Source organism: Cyprinodon variegatus, unplaced genomic scaffold (assembly GCF_000732505.1).
Source record: "Cyprinodon variegatus isolate N-32 unplaced genomic scaffold, C_variegatus-1.0 Scaffold68, whole genome shotgun sequence".
NCBI classification, from domain to species: Eukaryota; Metazoa; Chordata; class Actinopteri; order Cyprinodontiformes; family Cyprinodontidae; genus Cyprinodon; species Cyprinodon variegatus.
This window is the reverse complement of record NW_015150521.1, coordinates 1,670,723-1,697,007: the sequence shown is the minus strand read 5'-3', so window position 1 is coordinate 1,697,007 and position 26,285 is coordinate 1,670,723. Positions and strand designations below refer to the sequence as shown.

General features: G+C 41.0%; 1 protein-coding gene across 1 annotated transcript; it reads right to left on the bottom strand.

The window, feature by feature from the left end:
• Window positions 1-736: 736 nt before the first annotated feature.
• LOC107083079 (neurogenic locus notch homolog protein 2-like) lies at window positions 737-26,285 on the bottom strand. The gene is made up of 33 exons (XM_015372037.1): window positions 26,020-26,285; window positions 25,191-25,263; window positions 15,452-15,594; window positions 15,040-15,375; window positions 14,275-14,397; window positions 13,954-14,187; window positions 13,706-13,861; window positions 13,414-13,599; window positions 12,182-12,295; window positions 11,050-11,163; window positions 9,917-10,150; window positions 9,675-9,785; window positions 9,378-9,570; window positions 8,746-8,891; window positions 8,375-8,608; window positions 8,116-8,268; window positions 7,771-7,999; window positions 7,483-7,684; window positions 7,207-7,363; window positions 6,938-7,122; window positions 6,658-6,790; window positions 6,283-6,540; window positions 6,097-6,209; window positions 5,452-5,978; window positions 5,038-5,364; window positions 4,805-4,953; window positions 4,492-4,714; window positions 4,258-4,348; window positions 3,995-4,163; window positions 3,566-3,870; window positions 3,318-3,465; window positions 3,138-3,235; window positions 737-3,056 (listed from the first exon to the last, which is right to left on the bottom strand). Exons 1-33 carry the CDS (start codon window positions 26,078-26,080, stop codon window positions 1,581-1,583), a joined length of 7,401 nt encoding a protein of 2,466 aa, XP_015227523.1. The 5' UTR covers window positions 26,081-26,285; the 3' UTR covers window positions 737-1,580.

Below are 26,285 nucleotides of genomic sequence, written 5' to 3'. Positions count from 1 at the left end.
CTAGAAGTGGTGGGCTAATTCTTCTCTGCTCATAAGCATGAAATGAAAAGGAAAACATGTTTGTTTGAGAATGCTATCATTAAAGAAGTCTGAAATGAACATAGTATGTTATAGGAAGGTGCCCCCCCACATTCTACATGCCCAGGTTACATAAAAACAAAATACTCGTTCAGACATAATACAAGTGTTAACTAAGTGACTCTGAGTTTCCTCTTAGAACTATGCAAAGACAAAAACACTACATAGTAGTGTTTTATTCCCACTGTCATTCATATTGTACTACCACACAACTTCATGGGCCCTGGATGTGGTATCTACTGTAGATGCAAGGGGATCATTCCTCTGCATGCCATAATAATGCCTCCCTGAGGAGTGACAAGGCATCAGCAGTCACAGTCCAGAAGCCCCACCCTCACACAAATCACCACTCCCAATTTCTCAGATCTCAGCTGCAACAGTCCAATTTAGGTTACCGGGTCAGCCATTTCAACGGGTGTTTTGTCTAGTTCGGTGTCATTTTAAGGCAGCCATTCTAAAAAGACAAGACAAGAACAATGGAGGAATGTTTGCAGGGAAGAGTGATAAAAAAATAGCAGCGGATATAAGCATAGCTTAATACATCTGAAGTGATGTTTAACAAAGAAAAAGGTAATTATGCTTTTCCACAAACAAGAGTATAAAACAATAAAAAAATATAATGTAAGGGCAGTGAAAAGCTGATTTTTAAAGGCCAAACTTTTTTTTTTTGTGAAACATAAATAAAAACAAACACTTAAAAACTAAAAGTAATAAATTCGGCAGTAAAACTGTCAGCAAATACTCTAGCATCAGTGAATAGTTATATAAAATAGATGCATCACACTTAATATTTTCTCAGATTTTCTTTTTAAAGATTATATGTAAAATTCACAGCGATTAAATGCCCTTTATATTATAAATATCCAATGATGCCAAATGTTGTATTTGACAAAGACTTGCCCTTTAAGGCTGGTCAGTTGAAGTGCTTTAAAGACACTTATCTACATTCTTGTTCACAACACTCATATAGAAAGTAAATATTTACCATAACTTGAACATAACTACTGCAGAGCAATTTATGGAAAGTAGTTGCTAGAACCATTATGATGGCAGTTTATATAAGAGGCTAGAACAGAATTAAAACTAAAGGGCAGTTCAGATAGATAAAAACAATAAATAAAAATAAACAAATTCCCTTCAACATTTCACTTTTCTCTGTTCTACTTTTTAAATGTTTGTTAGTTTTCCGGAGAGTTTTCCCAAGTCTTTATAATTAAAGGCTTGGTTTTCTTCATATATTTTTTTTATAATAAAAAATAGTCCATCTGTGACAGAATTACTTCATTAAATTGTCTGCAGTTTTTTCAGACAACACACATTTCCCTTTACTTATTTTTTCTCTGCCGTGTTCAGCAGCAGACGGTCCTCTTATACACATTGTCTGCACAAATCCAAAGAAAATCTTGGAAACATGCTGACAGATAAAACACAGACAGACCCAAAAGTCAGTCTAAAAACTCTTTGTAACCCAGGTCCCTTTTCAGGTCATGTCCAAATGATCTTCATGCAAACACCTGCATCTTGCCATTGGCCTCTGGGATTTGAGTAATTTGGGTCTGGTTAGGGACAGCAACGGCTGGACTTGGTGTGGAATCGGACCAATCAGAGACACAGTGGGGAGAAGGACTGGACCAGTGCTCTGGAGACTCTGGAGAAGGGGTGAGATACGGGTGTTCACTGGGCAAATTGTGGAAATGCTTGGGTGTTGCATCTAACGTGGATGAATAGCTGTGTTGGGAAGGAGGGGTTGGATAATCCTCATTTCCTGCAGCGCTGCCACTTGGCTGGGAGGAAAGGGCCTGAGCTGGCTGGGCTGGTGGCGCTGCTCCTTGGGTGGGCTGAGGAGGAGGCTGAGAGGACTGCTGGGGCAGCTGCTGCTGTTGCTGCTGGAAGAATGATGGTGGAGGCTGCGAGGTCTGTGGTGTTGGTGGAGTTGAGGTGCCCATGGGAGCCATGCTTGGCTGGTTGGTGATGTTGTGATTAATAAGCTGCTGTTGTTCTGCAATGGAAGGCAGCTTTACTGGGCTGATGGTGGGTGTGGAGGTAACAGGTGTGGGCTGCAGCATTGGACTGCGGTAGAGCTGCTGTTGGTGCATCAGCATGTTCTGCTGCTGCATGGCAGGGCTCTGGACATGCATACCTGCTTGGCTACTCTGCACGATATTCACAACCTGCTGACTGCACTGAGAGGATGGAGGCATATGGCTGTGCCAATCGAATGGCACACTGACAGGACTGACCATGCCCATATTGACCCCAAGCTGGCCAGAGCTCAGCACATAGCTATGGTTGACATCTGAAGCCATAGAGACACGACCCTGCAATGACATTCCTCCAGCTCCAATGTCATTAATTTGGGCAAGCGATACTGCAAACGGGCCCCCTCCTTCCAACATGCTACTGTGTACCATTGGAGTGTTTGGGACAGACATTGAGGAATGGAAAAGAGCTGGTGACTGCATGGCCACAGGTGACGTCGGATTGGTAATGTAGCCAGCATTGCTAGCTCCCCCGTGGGGTGAGTCCAGAGAGTCCACCGGGGACAGAGTAACGGAGCTATCTAATAAAGCACTCTGCATGTCCAGGGTCAGCTTCTTGTTGCGAGCCTTTACAGACTCCTTCAGACTTGCAGCATGCTGGCCTCCCAGGCCAGAACCTTTGGCCCCAGGTCGGCGATTCTTCTTTCCCTGCGGGGTGTTCTTCAGACTGGGGAGGAAGGCGCTTGGAGGACACATGAGTGGGGACAGAGTGTGTCCCCCTGTGAGTTGGTGACCAGCTGCTCCATGGCTCTGTGGACTCCTTACTGTGTTGTATTCATCAAGAAGCTGTACAATGTCGTGATGCATACGCTCAAGAGCAATGTCTCTGGGCAATCTGTCCATGTGATCTGTGATTTCCCTGTTGGCAAAGTGAGCGAGCAACACCTTGACAGCCTCACAGCTGCCTTCGCGGGCGGCAAGGAACAGAGGGGTCTCCTCCTGCAGAAACAGACAACAAGCACTTTGAATTAATAATGTTGTCAAATACAAACATTTGCAGCATGTTTTGTCAAAAACTACCTTAAGATCTTGCATATCTTTGTTGGCTCCATTTTTCAGCAGAGCAATAGTTGCATCAACATTGTTGACAGCTGCAGCCCAGTGCAGAGCAGATTTACCTAGAGAGACATAAACCATTAGGCCAAATATTTTTGTGATAAAATATATTTTATGCAAAAAATTTGAAGATTGTGCACTTACCCAGTTCATCAACTGCATTTACATCTGCATGACAAGTAATAAGCTCCTCAACCATCCCCTCCACTGCCAGCCGTGCAGCCAGGATCAGTGCAGTAGAGCCATCGTACATACGGGAGTCCAGATCAGTGGCTCGATTTCTGATCAGAATCTAGATAAGTGGAAAGAACCATTGTTTATACTGGTGCATTCAGTTTGAGAAAAAGTTTTAGACCTTACTACAGCTGAATACAATGTTTTCAACTGCTTACCTGAAAGACGCCCTGCGCATCTGCAGCCACAGCAGCATGAAGTGGTGTGCGCCCTGTGTTGTCTTGAGCATTAGCGTCTGCCCCGGCATCCAGCAGACGCTTAGCAGCATCGGCGCGTGCATAGCGAGCAGCCAAGTGGAGTGCTGTCTCACCGGTGCGGTCTGTTTGTGCAGCCAGTGATGCACCCTGGTAGATTAAGTCTGAGATAATGTTGGCAGAACACTCTTCACTTTCCTCCTCTTCTGTCACCTCAGGTTCTAGGCCGCCTCCACAAAATGATGCCAGCATCAGAGGTGTGAAACCATCTGGGATGTGAACAAGTCAAAATGAGACCTAATTAGTTTAGTTCAAGACACAATGTGTGAGGAAACTGTACTGTGTATTTAAAAAAATACAGCATGTGCTCTAAAAAGCAAGTTCTATTCCAACCTGGGCCTCGAACATTAACATCCATGCAGTCACTTTCAAATTCTCCTTGAGGTGGTGTGAGGGCCATAGTGGGCGGTACACGAATGTCTGCAGCTGCAAGATGGTGCTGTGTCCACTGTCTACAGTCAACTGCATCTTCACTGTCTGAGAGCACACTTGGCTCCTCAACCTGGATTCATAGAGACATTTGGTAGTATAAATTCTGGTGTCAACTTGAAGTGATGTAAAAGATCTTGATACTGTTGGGAACCTGTGTTACAAACCTTAAGCCGTTTTGCCTCTGGGCAATCTGAGTCCATCCATGGATCACTGTGATCTCCAAGGAGAGATTCCTCAACAGTTTTTGGCATGTGTCTGAATATAAATCAAAAATATTTTAAGCATAAATCAAAGGCAAACCACAAATATTTAAAAATAATTCCTCTGGGATCAAGCAAAGCTTATTGCATTAAAAGCAAACTAAAAAATAGTGTAAGCTCTAGTAAAAAATAACTTACTTTAATCCAAGAGCATCCTGACCCACAGGTTCCCTGCGGTTTTTGTTACTGCTTGGTTCCTTCTTGAGAAAGAAGCCTTCAGGGAACCAGAGGGTGCTGTGTTCACGCTTTCGACGAGTTATTAACATGCCGATAATAATGATGACCAAAACGATAATAGCCGCTAGTCCTGCCCATGCAGGCATCAACTTGTCCCAAGTTGGTGGTACAGGAATCTTTTCCCCTGTTGTGGAACAGGAAAGCTTGGATTTTCATATATACTTCTCATGAGGGTAACCCCTTATTTTTATACTGACTTAAAGTTCCCATTTACCTCGAACTTCTCGAAGGGGATAAGGGAAATCCAGCATATCTGTCACTGATAGGGCGCCCAAATACTCTGCTGCGCTGTCTGCTGAAGGGAAACAGTCCTCTACATCCTGAGAACACAAACGGTTGTCTATCTCCAGATAGACTATGGACCTGCAAAGAGACATAAAATAAGGTGTCTTGTGTATAGAAAATTCTCAAGATTTAGCTCTGATATTAACACTATGTTTTACTAACCCAACAACTTCATGTTGATGTTCGAGTTCTCTCTTAAGGCGTGCCTCTCGACGGGTGTAGGGACGGATCATTGCATCTCCGTTTTGGTCCAACCTGAAGCGTACTGAAGTGTGCAGGATGGCACTCAATTTCTGCAAAAATGTTTTCCCGGTGCGGAGAAGCTTGTCCGGAGGAAGCAGGACAACCAAAACCAAAACACCATCGGCAAGATCTTCTGGAACCTTCTGTGCACAGTCTAAGCCATCCCAACCACACTCCTCTGTGTTGCAACCCTGATCGCACCGACCGTCAGCATAATGGTCATAGCAGTAGTTGGCATATATTGGACTGGAGAAAAAACAAACACATGACTCAGCTTAAGTATTCCATATTAGGTAAAAGTGAAAGTGATCAACTCAATCAGTTAAAACTCACTTGCAGACTTTCTCTTTGCTTCTGCAGTCGAAGTTGTCATACAGACATTCAGCGTTGTTACAGAATTCATCACATTGGCTATTGTTAAAGGCACGCCAACAGCGAGGATCTGTGCAATGAGCCCAGGGATTCATTGCCAGGGAACAGTCGCCACCATCCCAACGACAAGGGAGTGTGTTACATTCCTTGTCACAAACACCATCATTGGCTTTGCCTTGGCAGTCTGCTCTTGGACAGGAGAGAGCAGGAAGCTCAGATTTAGTGCTTTGCTCACAACGTTTCCCCATAAATCCACTTGGACACTGGCAGTGGAAAAATGGGAAACTGGTCTCTTCAGTACAGAGGCCTCCATTCCGACATGGCTTAGAGGAACACCCATCATTACTGTGATGCTGACACTGTGGCCCACCAAAGCCTGGTAAGCATGTGCAGCGCGCCCCCCTTGTGGTAAGAGCACAGCTTCCGCCGTTGTAGCAGGACAGCTCACGACAGGACATGCTCCTCTCACAATTTGGGCCAGTATAACCCTAGACAGAAAAAAATTTCAAGTAAAATATGATTACAACCTTTACATTTCATCCTGGTATTAGCAAATAGCATTAGAAGAAAATGAGATCTGAAAATTTAAAAGAAAAAGAAACTTACAAGTTGACATGTACAGGTGTATCCCAGAGGAGAGCTGCTGGTTACAGAACAGGCACCCCCGTTGTGACAAGGCTGAGATTCACACACACCGAACCTGTTTTGACACCTGCGACCTAAAAACAGTCCATTATTGGTTACGTTTTATCCTACACAAATAGAATGCATTGGAAGGGACGGTTATCTAACCTGTGAATCCAGGCTTGCAGACGCACAGGTAGTCATTGGGTAACTGGATGCAGTCAAGACTGTTGCTGGGACTACAGGGGTTTGAGAGACACTCATTTATGTCTCCTTCACATCTGTCTCCTGTGAAACCAGGAGGACAATTACAGCGATAACCACCAACTCTGTCCACACAGGTTCCGTTGTTGAGGCACTTTGGGGGAGCACCGCGCAACCTCAGCGGTGGAGCACAGTCGTCCTCATTAATCTCACACAGAACACCTTCAAAACAGAAGAGTGTCACACATTCATTATTCAATAAAGGTGTTTTCTATTCAACATTAAAAATATTTTTTTTTGTATTAAGCATAGGTTTCTGTGGCATTTGTGCTTGCATACCCAGTGTGCCGGGGGGACAGGAGCAGATATAATGTCCTACTAGATCAATACAAGTGCCTCCATTCTGGCAAGGATGGGACTGGCACTCATTGATTTCTATCTCACAGTTCTGTCCAGTATAGCCCGGCATGCACTGTAATGACATGACAAGCACGTGATCTTTAAATGTGAGGAAATACAAAGCAGAAATCAAATCTAAATTCTCAACAAAAATTATCTTAGTTAAATCCTAACGTAGAAAAATGTATTAGTGGAAGAGTTGAAGAAGAATCTGACTTACATCGCACTGGTACCCGCCGACATATGACCTGCAGGTGGCACCATTGAGACAAGGTTTGTCTTCACATTGGTCGACTTGAATTTCACAATAGCTCCCAGTGTAGTCAGCAGGGCATTTACAAAAGTGTGTGTTCCCAGTGTTAACACAGTGACCACCGTGGTGGCAGAGCTCATCTGTTTGGATTCCTATTGAAAATTATAAAGGTAAAAATATTAGTTGACTGCATCACGCAGACTCTGGGACATCAGAAATATAGAAAGGTAAAATACCCCGCTGGCGAGCTGCTCTTTCACAGGAGACTCTTGGGACATCGCAGTATCGCCCAGACCAACCACTAGGACAATCACAGATAAAAGACGAATCTTTTTGACGACAGCGTCCTCCATTCTGGCACAGAGACGAGCGTCGGCACCAGTCAACTGGTGTCTGGTAAGCCAAGAGACAGAAAACAGGGACTTTTAAAAATCTGAATATTGAGCCAAGCAAATGCATCTTACAACTCAAGGTTCTAACACTACATTTCAACTGTATTTAGGTTCTTGTACCTGACACCTGTTGCCTGTAAATCCCTTAGGGCAGGAGCAGCGAAAAGACTCTAAGGCATCTTGACAGATGCCTCCATTTAGGCAGGGCTGAGAGTCACACTCATTCACTTCATACTGGCAGTGGGAGCCAGTGAAGCCAGAGCGACAAGTGCATGTATAACCATTGATTTTGTCTGTGCAGGTCCCTCCATTGAAGCAAGAGCTATAGAGATAAAAAAAAAATATGAGTTCAGTGTATTGCTTTTATTAGAAAGAAATATAACATTGTTATTTTAAGCACACACTTACCTTTCAGTACAATCAGGGATGTTGGTTTCACAGTAGATGCCAGTGAAGCCAGGTGGGCAGGTGCATGTGTAAGAGTTAACATAGTCTGTACAAGTTCCTCCATTTTTACAGGGGGAACTTTGACATTCATTGATCTCTACAGCACATCGGGGCCCTGTGAAGCCTGGCAAGCAACTACAATGGAAGGAGTTCACATCATCTGTACAGGAACCTCCATTTAAACATGGGTCTAAAAGGGGAACAGAAGAAATTTTATTTAGTTAAATGGAGTAAATGCACCAGTAATGTGACAGACAGTTGCCGAATGATATTAAATCTACACTGTATGTTTATAATGTCACTTACTGGGAATACAGTCATTGATATCTGTCTCACAAGTGAGCCCAGTAAATCCTGCTCTACAGGAACACACAAAGCCTCCAAGCGTGTTAGTGCAGGTCCCACGGTTTTTGCAGGGGTTTGACATGCATTCATTGACATCTATGTTACACAACTGGCCTGTAGATGCAAAGAATCAATGCAATTAGATTTTCCTCAAATACTACACACAGATTATATCTTGGTAAATTGTAAGAAGCGATGTCATTGAAATGGGTTTTCTTACCTTGCCAGCCTGGTTGACAGTTGCACTGATAACCCAGGTAGTCTGGGGTGTGGGTGCACACTGCATGATTGGCACAGGGGTTAGGGAAGCAAGGTGTGAGGACCTCAGCACAAGTAGGTCCGCTATAGGGAAGCTCACACAGACATGTGAAACTTGCGACACCATCCACACAAGTTCCCTTATTCAGGCATGGACTGGAAGCACATTCATTGATGTTAACCTGGCAGAGATTACCTGTAAACAGAATCGACAAAATAGTAACAGGGTATAGAACTTCTTGTGCTAGATGTATCTGCATATTTTTTTTAACCACTAGGGGGAGCCAGTCAATCACAACTGGATAGTTTGTTTTAGGCTTGCTTGGCTCTCACCTTTGAACCCTTGACGACACTTGCAGGTAAATCCATTGAGCTGATCAATGCATGTTCCAGCATTTTGACAAGGACTTGGTAAACAGTCATTTCTGTCTAAGTCACAGTTCTTTCCAACCCAACCAGGTTCACAGTCACAACGGTATCTGAAAGCACAGTCATACAATCAGAAAGGCTATGATACAAGTTTATAAAGAGAGAGCTAAGAGAATGGGGAACTTACTGATAAATTACTTTTCATAATAAAAGGATTAACATATATAAAAAGCCAAGTGAAAGATACATTTTTCAAATACCAAATTTATATAAAAATTTTGCGAGCCTGTTTTTTGTCTTTTCCATGAATCTTGTTTATTCAGCTTTAAATATTAACATTATTATATTTTTTAGGTCTAATGATTCACACATTTGATTGTAAATTTGTAGCTCTAGTACCATAACTGTGACTGGTAATCAGATTTTTCAAAATAAATGCCTATTGGTTTTTGTTTTTTTTAAAGGTGGCTTTTCTTGCTGACTTCATAAGCATTTTCACGTTCAGACCATTCAGATTACCTAAACACACCCCCAGACGTCCCAAAACAACTCTGTTGTAAGCGCTTAAAAAGTAAAGTGTGGCAAACTGTTCATACCCATTTATGTCCTCTCTACAGGAGCCGTGGACACATGGGCTGCTGCCACACTCATCCACCTGGGAGTAACAGTAAGGGGGCTTAAAGCCTTCAGGACACTGGCAGTGAAATCCATTTTCTTCATCAACACACGTTCCCCCATTTCTACAGGGGCTAGATGCACACTCATCAATCTCCACATCACATTTAGGACCTGGATTTAGAGACATCAGACACAGTTAGTATCTCCAGTATAAAATCATTTTTCAAGCTTTTTTTTTTAATGAAATGTGTGGCTTTAGGTCGCGACAGACTTACCTGTAAAGCCAGGTTTGCAAACACAGTCATAACGGTTGATTCCATCTTTGCAGATCCCATAATCACATGGGTTGCTGGCACAATCATCAAAGTTTATCTCGCAGTTGGTACCTGGAAGTAGAAAGGGGTTTTACATTATTCTATGAGAGAAATCAATATTTAAACAAAGCAATAATGTATGTATTAGAACATTCGTAGAACTTGTCGAATAGATTGTTTGTTTATAAAGTCGTTTGCTCTACCTGAAGTTCCATGCTGGCACTGACAGATGTACTTATTGACCCTGTCCACACACTTGCCCCCATTCTGACAAGGATTGCTGTGGCACTCATTAAGCTGGTTCTCACAGCGATAGCCTGTGTATCCAGGATCACAATTACACGTGTAGCTAGCAATGCCATCAATGCAGGTACCATGGTGGCAGGGGTCAGGTTGACAGTTGTTGATATTACTCTCACAGAGTCTCCCTTCATAACCTAAACGGGAAAGATGCATACACAAAAAATCATTAGTTCTGAATGTCAATAATTACCATTGTTGTCTTTTTTTCCCTCCTCCTTTAACATTTATCAACCAGTTCGTAGAAATTTTTCATATTTATTTATTTATTTCTCTTTCTTTTTACTTTTTAAAGCCTGAATCTTGTTATCTCACTGCTATGGTGTACAATTTACCATGTTTTTTGTTTTCACACCACCCAACTGTTGGTTTGTAAATGTGTATGGAGTAAAATGTTAAGTTGACCAAAGCAATAAAAAAAGGGCCTCTCAGTCCCTCTGGCTTTGTTCTCGGTGGTCCAGAGAACAATAGACAGCACCATGTCAAACAGAGCCACTTCACTCAACAGAAGGGGCCCACAAACACAGAGAATACCAAGCAGCTGGCCATTGAAACAATGAAGCAGGCTCCTTCATTGGCATAGGTACAAACAAACATATTTAATATCCAGACATAGTCAGTCAGCTTACACAGACAAATTTTCTGACTAAATATATTTGTTACTGTACTGCGTTATAGTTTTGTGTCTTAAACCATAGATATGACCAATTGCAAAGGGTTTAATGTTAAAATGCAACATAAGGTGTAAGGGATTCTAAGGAATGAACAGATGTCGGGGTGATGACCAAGTCTCTTTTCTTAGAAACTGCTAGTCCACTGTGACCCCATGATGCTGACAGCCAATGAGGGAAAAATGGGGATTAGGGGCCACTTGGCCAGCAGACACCCAAAGAGATAATTCACCCCGCAAACAATGAATGCTTATTAAACACCAAATAACTGGTTAAGGATCATCTGCTCCACCGTCTGCCAAGACAGTGGTTTGTGTAGCGCTAACACCTATCTACTGACAAATATTAGGTATAAAAGTGCTTACCTTCAGCGCATCGGCACTCAAACCCATTAGGCCGGTCATAGCATTTTGCTCCATTCTGGCAGGGAGTGCTAGCACACTCATCTATGTCAATTTGACACATGGTGCCAGTAAACCCTGGGACATGCAAACACAAAGGTTAAGGGTCAGACAGACGGTCCAGTGAAAGGGTCCATGCATAGGTTAGAGGGCAGTTGATAGAGGCCTGTAGTTAAATTGGTCATGTCTGGCTAAGGGAGGTTTAAATGCTTATTTTTGGTTAAGGACAGTTCTAAAATAACAGTCAAATCAATATAGTTTCAATGATCTATCCATTGAGCTATTATTTTAATATGATTACAGGAACAATACACATTTAATAATAATGATAAAGATAATATAAATATAATGATAACAACAATGACACTATTGAAATAATGTAATAATCAGAAGAAGAAGAACAACAAGAATAATAAGAAGAACAATAACAAGAATACAACATGTAACAATTAAAGGGTCTTCTTTTAGAGAACTGGACAAGCTTGAAATCTTTGAGCACATTGGCAATTAATAAGTGAATTGGTGCATTGGTAACACCGTTGTCCCATAGATTAACAGTGTCAAAATGGTTTCTGTGTTTTGGTGCATGAGTTACTAAAGGGGTGTTTAGAGGAGACAGTGGGATTGTTGTTTTTTTTTTTTTTCGTTTTGGGACCCCAAAACCTCCTCCTTTACTTCTTGCTTCAGCTCCACTGTCTCAATAGCTAGATAGGGGGTGAAAGGGGGGGGGACGTCTGTCCCAGATGTAAATTGTGGACCTGGAAAAGAATCTCATTAGCAGAACTGCTGTCCCCCCTTAGCAGCACTACCAGGGCAGGATGAGGGAGAGCTGTCCCTTCCAAATTCCACAGAGGAGGGAAGCAGGGGTCACAATAGTCCCTTTGTTCAGGCAGGAGGATCGGCAGTCTTTAGAACCAGCCTTTTTATATGAGTCGTGGCTGTGTATACCAGCAGACAGTAGTGTATAGCCGATTGGTAATTTGTTTTTACATATATTCCAGTTTCACTATTTGCTTTAATCTGAATTAGAAAAAAGAAAAAAAAAACCTACACAAACCTAAAGAGAAGCAACTCAAAGCATTTGAGCAAATCCTACCTGGCTGGCAGGTGCATGTGAAGCCATTGACCATGTCCCGACAGATGCCATCATTTACACATGGGTTGCTCTCACAGTCATCAATATCAATTTCACAGAAAGTCCCCATGTAGCCTGAAAGAAAGTTCAACTGTATTACTTATTATTGCCACAAATTCCGCACAAACGTAAAAGTAGGTCTTAGTAAGAAAGTAACGGATGCTTCCTGATTTGAACTTGAGGTACGATCTCAGAGAAACCTTTTTGGGGAATCTTTATTACACGTCTCTTGAATCATAAGATAAAGCAAAATATCTCGCAACCATTCTGTTTGGTGCCACTTCACTAACCATGAATCATCACACCCTACTAGCTATAAAAAAGCCCCCTCTGTGGTTCAATGTCAGATACATGTTATAGATTTTATGTTGGCTAACTATGGAGGGCAACTCCTTTGAGATGAAACAGAATGCCAGTGAAAGTGTTGCCCCTGGGGAGAGGCTAGCGTGGAATCAGAAATAATCAGAAGCTCCACATGAGCTTTGCCAGGCTGACGATGAGAACGGTGATGAGGAAGGTCCTGTCTCTGGAAATGAAGGTGGGGGTAGGGGGTGGGCTCTGGGAAAAAGCCTCTTTCCCTCACCGTGTCTATGAGGGGCGCAAAGTGGAGCACAGAGGGGCCCTATTGTTCCACTCCATTCCCACCACTCTACCTCTCATTAGTATTCACAGCACACTCCTCCCCCTAACTGTTTGCCCTCTCTCACATCCAGTCCTATAGACCAAACTCCCAACTCTAATTTGTATAGCACCAAAGACCCCAGGACATACATGTAGGACTGTGAGTGTAATCTTGACTGTGTTTTGGGGTACAAATGAAAACTTCATACAAACTCATTCCCAATGGGATTAGAGTATGGTACATAGAGCAGAGAAGCAACTGAAACCTTGATGTCTTTCCAAGGAACTGTGTTACATAGCAGTCTATGGTTGAACCTTATATGGCAGAACTACAGATGATGTTTAAGGTCAAGTTTAACAACATTGTTCCACTAAATTGACATATACTAATTGTCAATCAAAAATATTTTTGGTCAGATTTCTAAAACTGGTAAGTTTTATCAAAATAAATAATGACAAAATAAAAGAGTTAGCAAAAATGACGGCTGTGGGTAAACAAAGAAAAAGTTAGTATATCAATAAAGGGCAGTATACAAATAACATCTCAATAAACATAAAGTTTATTATTCTACCTGGCATGCAAATGCATGTGAACTCTCCAATGCGGTCCAAACAGGTGGCATCATTCTGACAGGGCATGGAAAGGCATTCATTGATGTCGATTTCACAACGTGGGCCAGCATAGCCGCGACCACACTGACACTGGAAAGATCCCTCAGTGTTTACACATTTTCCAAAATGCTCACATGGGTTTGCACCTGTTATCAGAAGGCTGAGGATCAGTAACTTAAACACATTTTGTGCAACCACAAAGCTAAAGCTTGAAAAACGAACAAACAATAAAAAAGATTTAGCAGCACTTACCAATAGAACATTCATCCATGTCCTGGTTGCAGGCACCGCCGACAAAGCCAGCAGGACAGGTGCAAATGGCACGGCCATTAAGGGGGTTGGTGTCACACACGGCCCCCTCGTTGCAAGGGTTACTCACACATGCATCATCCAGATGACAAAGCAGTCCTTTGCAAACAGCAAAATTAGACAAGTTGTTGATTTATTCAGCTCCCACTATTACAACAAAAGCAGGTACAAAATTCTGTAGCGCAGCATACCTGTCTTCCCAACTGGACACTCGCAGAAAAAGGATGCCACACGGTCATGGCATGTGGCACCATTGAAACAAACAGCTATTGCACAGTCATCAATGTTCTCACTACAGTCATCTCCAGTCCAACCATTGACACAGACACAGGTATGACCACCTATAGTGTTGAAGCAAGTGCCTCCATTGTGGCATGCATTGGGTTGCATGAGACACTCATTGACATCTTCAGCACAATATTGTCCTACAGAGGAAAAGTAACACATTAGTTCAAATATCTTCATAGTTTGTAAACAATACTTTTTAAGTGTATTATCTCATAAAGATGTACCTGTCCATTCTGGTGGGCACTGGCAGTTGTATGTATTCACGCCGTCCACACATTTCCCTCCGTTCATACACTTGTGACCTGGACAGTCGTCCACATTATTCTCACAGTTGTGTCCCTCAAAGCCTAAAACAGAATGCACAGAACCAAATTAGGGCACAGACATGGCCAAACACTGCAGCTAAGAGTTTATCTAGTATTGTGTGTCAGGTTATAAATATACTGAGCAATTCTACTATTGGCCGAAAGTTAAATTTCCCACAGAAGAGAAGGTAAAAGAAATTGTTGGTAATAAAAGAGTTCAGAAGGTGAATGAATGTTTACATTAAAATTGGATTTTTCCCACACAATGGCAGCTACAGGAGTAATGCCTTGCTCCTTCAGAGGTCTGCCCTCCCCTCCATGTTTGCTTGTTTTGTAATCTCTCACAGTTTCAATGACTTCCTCTCTGGCAGGAGACATTTCCTGTCAAGTCCCCAGTGGGAAACCAGAAAGCTCATAAAGTAAATTCCTTCTGTTTTGAAAAGGGTTGAGTGGAGAAGAGTGCAGACATGTTGCCTCTTCCACTCCCCATTACCCCATCTACCTTCAGAAGTTATTATTTGTTGAAGGGAAGCATGCATGAGACATGGTATAAAGTACTGTGCAACAGTTCTACTAACAAGATTACAAGTATATAGAATTTTTTAAGTCTAGCACCCTGCAAAAGTGAAAAAACAAACAAACAAAGCAAAACAGATATAACCTGAGTGATTTTGTATGTTGTACCTGGAAGGCAAGCACATTCATAGGAATGATCGCCTATCTGGCGACATGTGCCACCATTGAGACACTGAGACGGGGCACAGGGCAGGGTGGACACCTCACACGTACGGCCGCTGTACCCTGGCGGACACTGGCATCGGAAGGACCCAACCGTGTTGTGACAGAGACCCCCATTGAGACAAACACCAGGTTTGCGACACTCGTCAATGTCATTGCGACAGTTCTTTCCCTGGAAACCAGGGGGGCAGGAACAGTTGTAATGGTTATTCCAATTGACACAACGGGCTCCATTTGCACATGGACTTGTGGCACAAGCATCGATTAGGGAGCAGTCTTGACCTGAGGGTCATAGAAAAGGATTCAGTCAAACAAACATACATTTCTTATATTAAATTGTTCTAACGATGACTCTTACCTCTAAACCCTCTTTGGCACACACATTTGTACTGCGGGATACCATTAACCACATCACTCTTGCAAGCTGCCCCGTTCAGACATGGTGAGCGATGACAGGGATCCAGTTGCTTACAGAAAGGGCCGATGAATCCAGGGCGACAGCTGTACAAATAAATTTAAACAAATATAATCTTGATTTAAAATATGCTGAAGATCAGGTAATTCTGCCTCTTTGAAGCCTTGGAGAGGTTTAATACTTTTTTCACACACTCAGCAATGACCCACAGTCCAGGAATAATTTTCCATTTACTACACAAATACACAACATGCCATACATTACCCCTAAATGACCACCTAAATCAAAATAAAACACTTAAATGGAAAGGAGAATTTCTGGCGGTATTAGTGAGTTTTTTAGGATAAATCTGTTACTCCAAAAGAGAGGGATTCATTTTCTCTACAACATCCAGTGTTCCTCCACTGTGTCATGTTTTCCAGATTATAGCTTTTACATTTTCCCAGACGGAAAGAACAAACACCCACAAACTGACACACACACGCTGAAACAGCAGCCTAGAAAGCTAAATAAAGTCTACATAAATATTGATGAATCATATCCAGTACCAAGTGATGCCCATTTGAAACACTGTAGGTAAGTGAGCTATATCTGTCAAATTTCCTCATTACATCTGCATCTACTTGACCAAATGCTTTTAATAAATGGCAAACATCTAAAGAGGTTTTGTATAAACATTTTATTGGTTTTGATAGCCGTGCTATTGCCTAAAAAAGGATTTGATCACGCCAAACATGGCTAGGCAATTCTTATTCTGCACAAACTCTGCATGGACAAATTGGAAAAGCTGCTCCTTGAGTAGGTAAATTTCGTAAAACTGAAACAGGAACATTATATTTGGGAGGCATGATTTTCTTTATCTTATGGGAGAGCTGCATGAATACTCAATCTCAGTCATCACAATATCAGTAAAATATTTAAATTGCTAGGAACTGCAAGCATTGATTATTCTGTGGGACTCTAAATAGTGAGTGCCATGCACTCACACTCTGCATATCTATACCATATTTGACCAGTTGAAAGCACTCCAACTTCACTTGATGACAACACCTATTGTTATTTTTTATTGGCTGAGATTCTGATATCAATGTACACTAGAGTGGACATTGTATCATAGTAAAGACATAAAAGATCAGCAAAACAAAATTTATTTACTTTAAACAATATCTTCAAAACATTATTTAGCAGTACTATCATCTGGCAAATATTTTGCATCCCAACTCTATCGTCATCTATAATATTCTGACTGGACGCGGTTTGTCGAACAAACATTTTTTTTACTCTTTTATAGGGTGAGCTACGGTTGAATTGAATCGAAAAATGATGTAAATGCCATAATATTGCTTAAAACAGCTTCAATGTTAACAATTACCATTACAATAACTTATTTTTTCACCTTCCGTATTTCAGCAAATCCTCCACTGAAATACATTGGAACATTAATGGCAGTCAAATGCACTCTGCCTGAGATACAAAATTGTACAAAATATTACAGAATAAAGGATTGTGATATTGCTCACTCTGACAAATGTGATGACAGCTCCATTTTTTAAATTGTACAGCCATATTACCTGCATTACTAAACTAGTAACCTTTAATTTCTGTATGTTGCTATAAATTTGTAAGTACTAAATAAGTAAAATGCTGTTATCTAACGTGGGTAGACTGAAATTCTTTAAAGTTGTTCTGAAGAGCACATGGCCTTTAATGGAAATAACTGTCGACAATCAATCAATTATGCAAGAAATCAGCAGTGAAAATTTTAATGTGTGATTTTATTCTAAGATAAACAAATGCCTTGGAAATTAAAAGCATTCAACAAGGATCTTCCCAGGCAAGCAGTAAAGCGTTGATATTTAGTTGGGCAGTTAAAATGAAGCTGCACACAAGTATTCTGGCTTAGAAAAAGGGTCTGCACAGACACCACAGCGTCTCTTCCCTCCTGTGAATTCCCTCTGAACACCAGCTTGACTTTCCTTTCCACAACTCCCTCCTCTCACGCGCTGAGAGGTCAAATGTCAGAGGGCCTCTGTCTCATTGTGATGATAATGTCACTCAAGCTGCAGAGTGTGGCGTGGTTCTGTTAGGCAGGAGAAATTGCCTTTTATAAGATGCAATTGGTGGTAAGAAAGACTTAGAGGAAAAGAGAGTGGTCTGGTCCAGCAGGAATGTCATGTCATATTTCCTGTAATCCCTGGTTCCTTGTTCGGAAAACATGGCACTCACTCTGAGTGCACAATTGCTGTTGCCCTAGCAACCACACAGACGAACAAGTGAGCCTGATACGCAACCAATCTCTTTCTCCCCACCCTTCGTCCCCATGGCTATTTGTCATGGCTTGGCTGGGTTTATTTGAAGGCAAATTAACTATGTCTGGAATCTGGAATTTTACAAAAATGAAGCATAAATGTATCATAAAGAGAGCCTCGGAAGTACCAAACAGGAAAGCTACTTAAAGATCCAAAACAATAAAGACTGTGATGTTCCTCTAAAATCTTTATGCGGTATAGATTGTTAGATAAAGACATAGACAATACATCAGCCAGCTGATACTTTGGGTCAATATTAAGGCTCATCCTTTTTCTGTCCATAGTTAATGTTTTGTGTTATTTATAGTTAAATGTTTTAACTGTACTTGCATAATATTTATCATCATTGCATCATTTTTACAAGGGGGAAAAAAAAAAACAATATCGGCTCCAAGAACTGGCCTCAAAAAGTGGCAGCCTTTTTTGAGGATTGGTTAGACTAATGTCAAAATTATTGGAATTAGCATCAGTCTTTAAAAAAAACTTTATTGGATGGCCTCTAGTTGGATGTACATAAAATTAAAACAATGCAGCTTAAAAATGATCAATTTGTTGTTCCCAGTCTTAAATAACCATGAAGGACCTCTGGGCACAAAAACTCAACAACTGACCCCAGAAGAACTCAGAATGTCAATGCACACTGATAAACTTGAAAATATTAGGTTAGGTGGGTTAAAGGAAAATCTCTGTACTGTGAGAATGAAGTGCATCGGTATGTATTTGTGTCTACTCTAGGTGACATGATTGCATGAATTTGTGTGTGTGGGTCTACAAAAATAAAGACAGCAGTCACGCCCGATAAATTATTTGTCCTCCCTTAAAGATGCAGCCAAAACACACATTCTTTTGTCTAGACCTGATTCAATGCCAACACGGTACTCCCATAACACAACAGTGTTATCAGAGCCCAGAATGTAAGACATGCTACTTCCCTCTCATTTATGTTTATACCGCTATAACAAATACGCCATTCAAGCCCCCTTAACCTTGTGGATTCCATGGTAATGAAAACAGCAGCCCTGGATCGAAGCTTTTGTCTTTCTACATTTTTGAACCAGATCTTTGCAACAGGTGCAGGACTGCTATTGTGCAACAGGCCATTTAGTCATACTTTCGACTTGCCAACATCTGACCTTTGAGGAAGCAAATACAGCAGATGGGGGTCACTAAGTGCAGCGTGGTGATGGCCAGGATGGGTAATCTCTCCGTGTCAAGGAATATGATTGCTCTTGCCAGCTGCAATCCTGCCATCTGTCCATATCTGTCAGAGCACCTCTGGGTGTCTGATATTTACATCTCTGGCCTAACGTTAAGCCAAAACAACTGGGCTATTTTGCCCATGGGACTAGAGCATTAACTCATACACATAGCTGCAAACGCAGGAAATATGGTCTTTCTTCACATTTACATGCAATGGCTGTTCTAGAATATTGACATTTTTAAGACTCACAAATAAAATTGCACTGCAACACGGTAAAAACATGCAACACGCAATACACACTCAAACACAAAGAGGAGGAAACTTACAAGGCTCGGCCCCTGAGGAACACGAATGCTTAAAAGAGATGACCCTCTGAGAAAATTATGGAAGAAGAAAGATTTTAAAAAAGGATGAGACATTGTTATCTAGTCTGGCAACATGTTTGCAGCAATTCTTCAATTTGTTTTTTGTTTTTCAAACATAGACACCATCCATCCATAAGGCTTTGGTTTATGTGAGTGACTTCTATCACCTCTGTATGTGTAATACAATGCTAATTTTCCTGCTTTCTGGTTCACTTGAGCAGAGCAACCTGAGCTCATCCTCTTTCAAACAATAGTAGCTGTTCTCCAAGAGGTCAGAGGGTGGCTCACCTGTGAACAAAGAGGCAGTAATCTTCTACATGCTTCATACACACAGTCATGCTCCACAAGGTAAAATGTATAAAGGTGAAAAAGAAGCAACAAAACTATGTTTTGACTTAGAGCAATGTTTCAAGTTGTCCACTGGATGAGTGGAAGTGATGAATGTTTTGTAAATCATTCTACAAGTGCTAGAAAGAAGCGGCAGTCTGTCTCATTTTCCCAAAGCAGCCTTCTTTCCCACCATTCTTTCCACAAGCAAGCAGGAACTGGCTGCTCTCCTTTATAAGAGTCCATACTGACACCACACTGCCAACAAGAACCCATGGCTACCCCCTCCCTCCAGCAGTCTCCTCTGCTTGCCTCCTCTCAGCTTAACTCTCTCTTCTTCAGCATAGATCCAGATTGGGGGTTGGGAATGTTTTGTGGCCCAAATAAAAGACCCAAAGTAGTCAGAAACCCTTTGTATAAAAGTGTTGGGGGCCGTCGCTGTGCAAGGGGGGTGCAGTGACCCAAACAGCTAGTCTTTAAAGGCCTCAGCCGTAGCCTGGCAACAGTAACCCATGGTGAGACAGGGCCAGAATTAAAAAAAGGGGGTGATGAGAGGCAGGGTTTTATAAGGACAGTTGGAGCTGTTAAGAGGAGTGGTCCATGGCTATATGCAGGTAGCCCCTCTGCAGAATATCTGAGACAGTTTTGTATTATAATAAAGCAGTCATATCCAAAAGCCCGTCTGTTTGTGTTTTACAGAAAAGATAACTATATTTGTTTAAACACTTGTGTTTACATGCACACTGAAGTGATCCCTAGAGAGACTCTAATTAATCCAAAGAATACGAGTGTAGCACATGTGGCTACAAGAACTTTTCCTTCTTTTTGTATCCTTATAGACCACTCAACATGTATGAGGGTTAAAAAATTCTAAGCAGATGCCAGAAAGTTTGGCGAACACTAAGGATTTATCCATCAAAGTAAAGTAAAACACTGTACTGTTGAGTGCTCAACACAACTGCTATGTAAAGATCCAACACATGGTTGCAATTTCATTACCTTACTGCACCATCTTTAAAAATGTGAAGCCAAAGTCAATTTGGAAGAGTCCATCATCACATTTTTCAAATAGCAATGTATTTGCCCATAACCACATTGCATGAATCCTAGAGTTGAGGTCCTTTCAAGCGTTCTCCACTGGAATCATCTACGCAACCCCACCCACCTAAACCAAAACAGATTTTTGTTCTACTTTGAAACTTGGAGGACCCCATGCCTGCATTAAAGCCTTTTAAAATTATATTAGTTTTACCATAACAACTCAAATACAAATGTATATGTATTAAAGCTCTTATTTTTTTCTCACTTTACAAGAAAACCTTCTACACATTCAAAGAGGAATAAATAGAGACACAACAACATCTGATAAGCCACACTCCAGTCTTAAACCTGTTGACAGAAACGGTCCTGCTGATTGACTGAGGCCAGCACAGCCTCTCACATGCTTATAGTCTTGAAAGACATGAAGTTTGGTTATGGGGCACTGGCAAAGGTTCTTAATGATAAGCTAAAGAAATCAGCCAGAGAATGTTTACTATCTCAAGAGCTGTCACCCAAAGAAGTTCTGGTGATGTGTGTATGTGCGTGTCAATAAAGGGAGACAAGTTTTATAAAAATGGAACAGATTAGAGCAGAATAGTAAGGGTTTTCTTCACTGTGCAGCTCCAAAAATTAGAACTGTTAGTAGAACCTCTGCTTGTTTAACACTGAATGCCTTTTTCCTGAAACATTAAGAGGTGGACCTCTCCCTTAAGGGAGGGGAAGACTGGATAAATAGACTAATTCTAATCAAAGCTGTCTGAGTTTCTTTAAAGAATTGTTTTTATTTCAGAAAAGAACAAAGACCTAGTGGATCAGACTTCCTATGTAGGCTTATTCCTATATAGGCAAGAAGTCCCACATATTGACACAATTGGGAATATTACATAGATCGTCACTGGGTCTTCTCAAACAAGTACAACGTAATGGAAAATAGAATTAGCGTAATAAGTATTACTTTCAGCAGATGTAGGATTAATCATGTTTTCTTATTACCTCTATCATAAAAGAGGATGCGGACAGACCTACAGTGTCTTGCTACAACGTAAGAAAAAGGAAGAGATGAAACCGAGCAAAATTAAATAAAAAAGAACTTAGTTCACTGAGTAAGCTGCTTAGGGTTCTGAGATAAGACAGGATGTGTGTCGCAGGGAGGTCAGAAGGCACCACTTCCTTGACAGGGCCTGGGAACCAAAGCTCCCCATCTTCAAACACAACTCAGAGAGAAGACATGTTAAGAGGCTGGGACAGAACTCATCTGAAGGATGATGCCATTTCAATCTTTTCAGTCTGCAATAAATCATTTTTCTTGGGTAATGGCATTACAATGGATCCATCTGCCTACCAGGGCTCTATTAGCGGTGGGAACATTGAATTTCTTTACAAAATTGCCAAGTAACTAATTGCAAATCAAACAACTTATACCAAAACATCTAATTTTCAAAGAGCCCAGGCTACCGGTATTGTTAAAGGCATTCCTGAAGGGGCAAACAGGGTAAAAGGAGGGGGAGATAGAGACAATAACCTGAAAGCACCAGAGGGAGAGGAGGAATCTTCCTCACTAAGCATTCCTTTCTAATCCACCATAAAGATGGCAAAGAAAACACTAGCCCTGAGGTGCCGTGAACTAAGCTAACAATATAATCTGTCTCGTTGCTATAGACTTTTTCTAAATACAAGTCCTGGCATGTTAGTTTAATTCTATTGATTGATGAAAAATGCCTTTTAACTGTATTGTTAGAAAAAATAAGGCTTTTTATTGTTACATTTATACTCTTCAATGTAAACTTTAAGTTTACATTCTGATGCTTATTTTCAAGGAAGATAAATACAGAACAAAAAAAGTTTTAGATGTTTTAAAAGAGAAACAGCACTTAAAATTGTCTAGCCAGTCTGTTCCTTATCAAAATCAAAAGTCCTCTTGTATCGTGCTTTAAGTGGGTGGGAGTTGCTATGGGGCCGTGACAAAGCACTGACTAATTATTTGCTGTCTCTGCTTCTGACGCCAAGGGTAAAAAAATTTGTAAAATCAAGAGGTCAGTGGTATCTATGGGTCAGAGCTGGAAGAAATGGATTTTAAGTCAGTTTTGTAGATTTGTGAGGAAAGCTGTGATCTGATTCTGCGCCCAAAGCCAGGAGATGAGAAGTACTTTGTGGTCCAACGTGCAGTTAGAAAGAAATTGTGGGAGAGGCAACATGTGCTACAGGGTCTGTAGACTACCAGCATCATTCCTCCACAAGCTTGTCTCTCACAGTATGGGGGCGACTGACTGCTCAATGGTAGCACCTGGCCCTGTGCTTTCCCTTTGTCAAGATCTGACTCCACTGGATTACCATCACAACATCCACCAGCTGTCCTATATGCAGCCCCACCCGCCCACTACCTCCTCCATCCCACTCAGCCTTCCTCTAGCCACCCCCCCAGTTCAATCCCTCCAGCTGGATCCTCTCTGAATGACACCCTCTCGATCTGCCTAATTATTACTCCTTCTGCAATGCCACAGTGGCCCTCTTTAAACAGCCTTCCCAGTAGAGTTGAGGGCCAATGGCTCTTCAGTCCGACTTTCTGACCGCTCACCTTGAAGGCCACACATGACACCACTAGCCTTTCACTGTCAAGTTCAACAATATAAGATACTGAAGGATCGAATAATGAGGAAACGTGGGGTCGGGGTGGGGGGTTATGCATTTGTCAGCAAAGTAAGTCTTACTATCTTTTATTTCAGTGTTTGTAAGTTGAGCTATGAAGTTTACTTACATACATACTTACATACAAACAGAAGAACATTGGTTTAAGATTATTTCTCAGCTAATTTGACCTTAGGTGGACACTCCAAACTATCAGTCTGTTTTGATCTGCAGACCTTTCTGTAGTTTAAAACAGTATAAAGGGTCATCATATTATATCCACATTGGCTTTCACTGAAAAACACTATAACATGGGATTGGAAAGGACAAAACAAAAAAAACAAAAAAAACAAAACAACAACAACAAAAAACAGGGTAACTGAAAGAAAATCATTTTACACAAAGATAATTATCTTATTAAAGTATTTGTTGGCATCTAAACGGTGGATGTGTCTGAGACAACAACAATGGCACCTGCAGTAATGTGTGAAGTTCTGTTGTAGTTGTATACTTGTATCTGTTGATATTCTATTGTTTGCAAAAAGCTGAAGGCTGAATCTGCTTTATGTTTTCATTTAACTTCAGATTGCTCTAGTTTTTGCTGTGGCCTTTCTTCTTCCATCCCTTCACCCTGTGCTGCAGTGCCAGGTTACAGTCAGGTATCTGGGGGAAGAAAGGATCTTTTCTGTTGATCTGCATCTCCCCTTACAGTAGGCTCCCATGGGAAGGGGTGGGGTGTCTCCCCCACTCATAGGACTGGTCTGACCAATCTCATGTGTCCATGCTCTGCTCCACTGCTCTGCACAGCTACGGGAGTTTTCTAGAGTCCGATATTTAATGTCTCGCTCCATTAGAAATTCTTTGCCCTAAATTTCACTCTTTAACACAGCACAATCACTTTGAGTGTTAATCATTCAATGAGTTGACATTTGTGAATGTACTCAAGAAAAAAATCTGTTAAGATAAAATTGCACAGCAACTAAATTATACTAAATTCTCTCAGCTATGGGTAATGATTGATAAAATGAGGGTAGTGGTTAGTTGTTCACATGCAGCCAGGTTATACATTGGCCAGTATTGAATGACTACTATAGGCAAGATAAAAACTTGTCAAAACTATAGACTGCAATAAAATACATGGCTTTGAGCAACTATGACCCCTCTTACTGGATAAACAAGTAAATACTAACCAAAAAATACATTCATTGATGGAGGGAAGCAGCAGGGAGACCCAGGAATTATTTTCTACCACTGTATCTCCATCTGAAACATTCAATACTTCCTAAACTAAGGAGCAAAAAAGAAGGGCCAATGACCCCCTGGCAAAACACTGTAGGCTATTTCACTTAACTATTGTAAGAGGCTCACAAACACCCCCACCCTCCCCATCTGAAAAAACAAAAGCCTTATCATTGTCAGGAGATCCAAGAGCTCACCAGAGCATGGAGCGGGAAACGAAGACAATTCAACAAAAAGTTCAAAAAGCTTTCAAGCAAACTCATTATAATAGCAGACAATAAAAACACCATCATCCAAGAAAAACTGGGAGGGAGGAGAAAAAAAGAACTTGTAATTTGTTTTTTCCCCTAAGCCCTTTTAACAGGTGCAAAAGATGAATCTTGATGCTAATTAGTAAATCCTAATAGATTATTTGGACCATAAAGACAGAAAAAAACAAAAAACAGAATAAAACAAAATTAGTAGGTTTTTAAACTGCCTGACAAAAACTGACTCCATTCTCACACAATCACAACCTGCAATTTTGGGGGCTTATCATCTATTATGTGATGGTGTCTGTGTTATATGTTACTTACATGCATCGAGATGGGGAATCTATGCATGTTCCTCCATTTTCACAGGGCTTGTATTTATCCACACAGCGGAACCCTGTGGAATTTCAGGAAATTTGTTATTAAAAAAAAAGACACCAAACTAATAAAACTTCATTCCATCCAGCTCAGCTTTCAATAAAACCTCTTTCCAAGCTAAATCTAATAAAAAGAAAAACACAGATGTTTTTTTTCTTTCATCAAAGAAAAAAATGATGGAGCCAAAGATTCAGATCACATATGATTTCAAATTGAGACATTTCTTCAAAACACATAAAACTTTACTGTTACTTGACAGCACTACAAACTAACAATAAAAGTTTGAGTTCTTTAAACATATAATTATTCATATTTAACAGGCATTACTTAGAGCTATAAAATCTATTTAAATGGCCTGTTAAACCCACCTCCTGTACAATTAGGGTTTAGAGGCGCAGCATGGATAATAGACTAATGCCTTGATTTACTACAGAAAAAAAGTACTTTTCTTTAAGGCTTTAAGATCCGTTAGAGTGCAATTAAAAAGATTTTGGCATGAACAATCCCCATGCTATTCCCTTTTGCAATTCTGTTTATTTCAAGTGATTAAAGGAAAAGCATAATTAAGTAAATTAAATGTTAATGAAACGCACAGATTTTATAAATAGTCCCTAAACTATATTAATTAATAATAATTAATATATTTTTTTAAATCAGTTAGATAAAGAATAATGGATGTATCCTATAATGGGGGCCCCCGGGCAGCTGCCCTAACATGCCCAGGGTACCTGTGGATTTAGACAATGAGTGCTGCTAATTAAAGAGTTTTACTCACCTTCACCAATATGCATGCACAATAAAAAGAACAAAATAATCCATTGCATATTCCCTTCCATTTCTGTGGAAAACTTTCCAAAGTTTCGAAGAGCGCTTTTATTAGAAATACATCCTCTGTTTGATTTACAAGAAAAAAAAGTAAGCCTCCAAAATGTTTCGGTAAGTCAGCCGGGAAGCGAAGCGTCGTCCCAATCCCGTAATATCCTCCGTAGCACGGCCACGGGTGCTGTGATTCTCCTCTCACCTCCTGAAACTTTGAAAAAC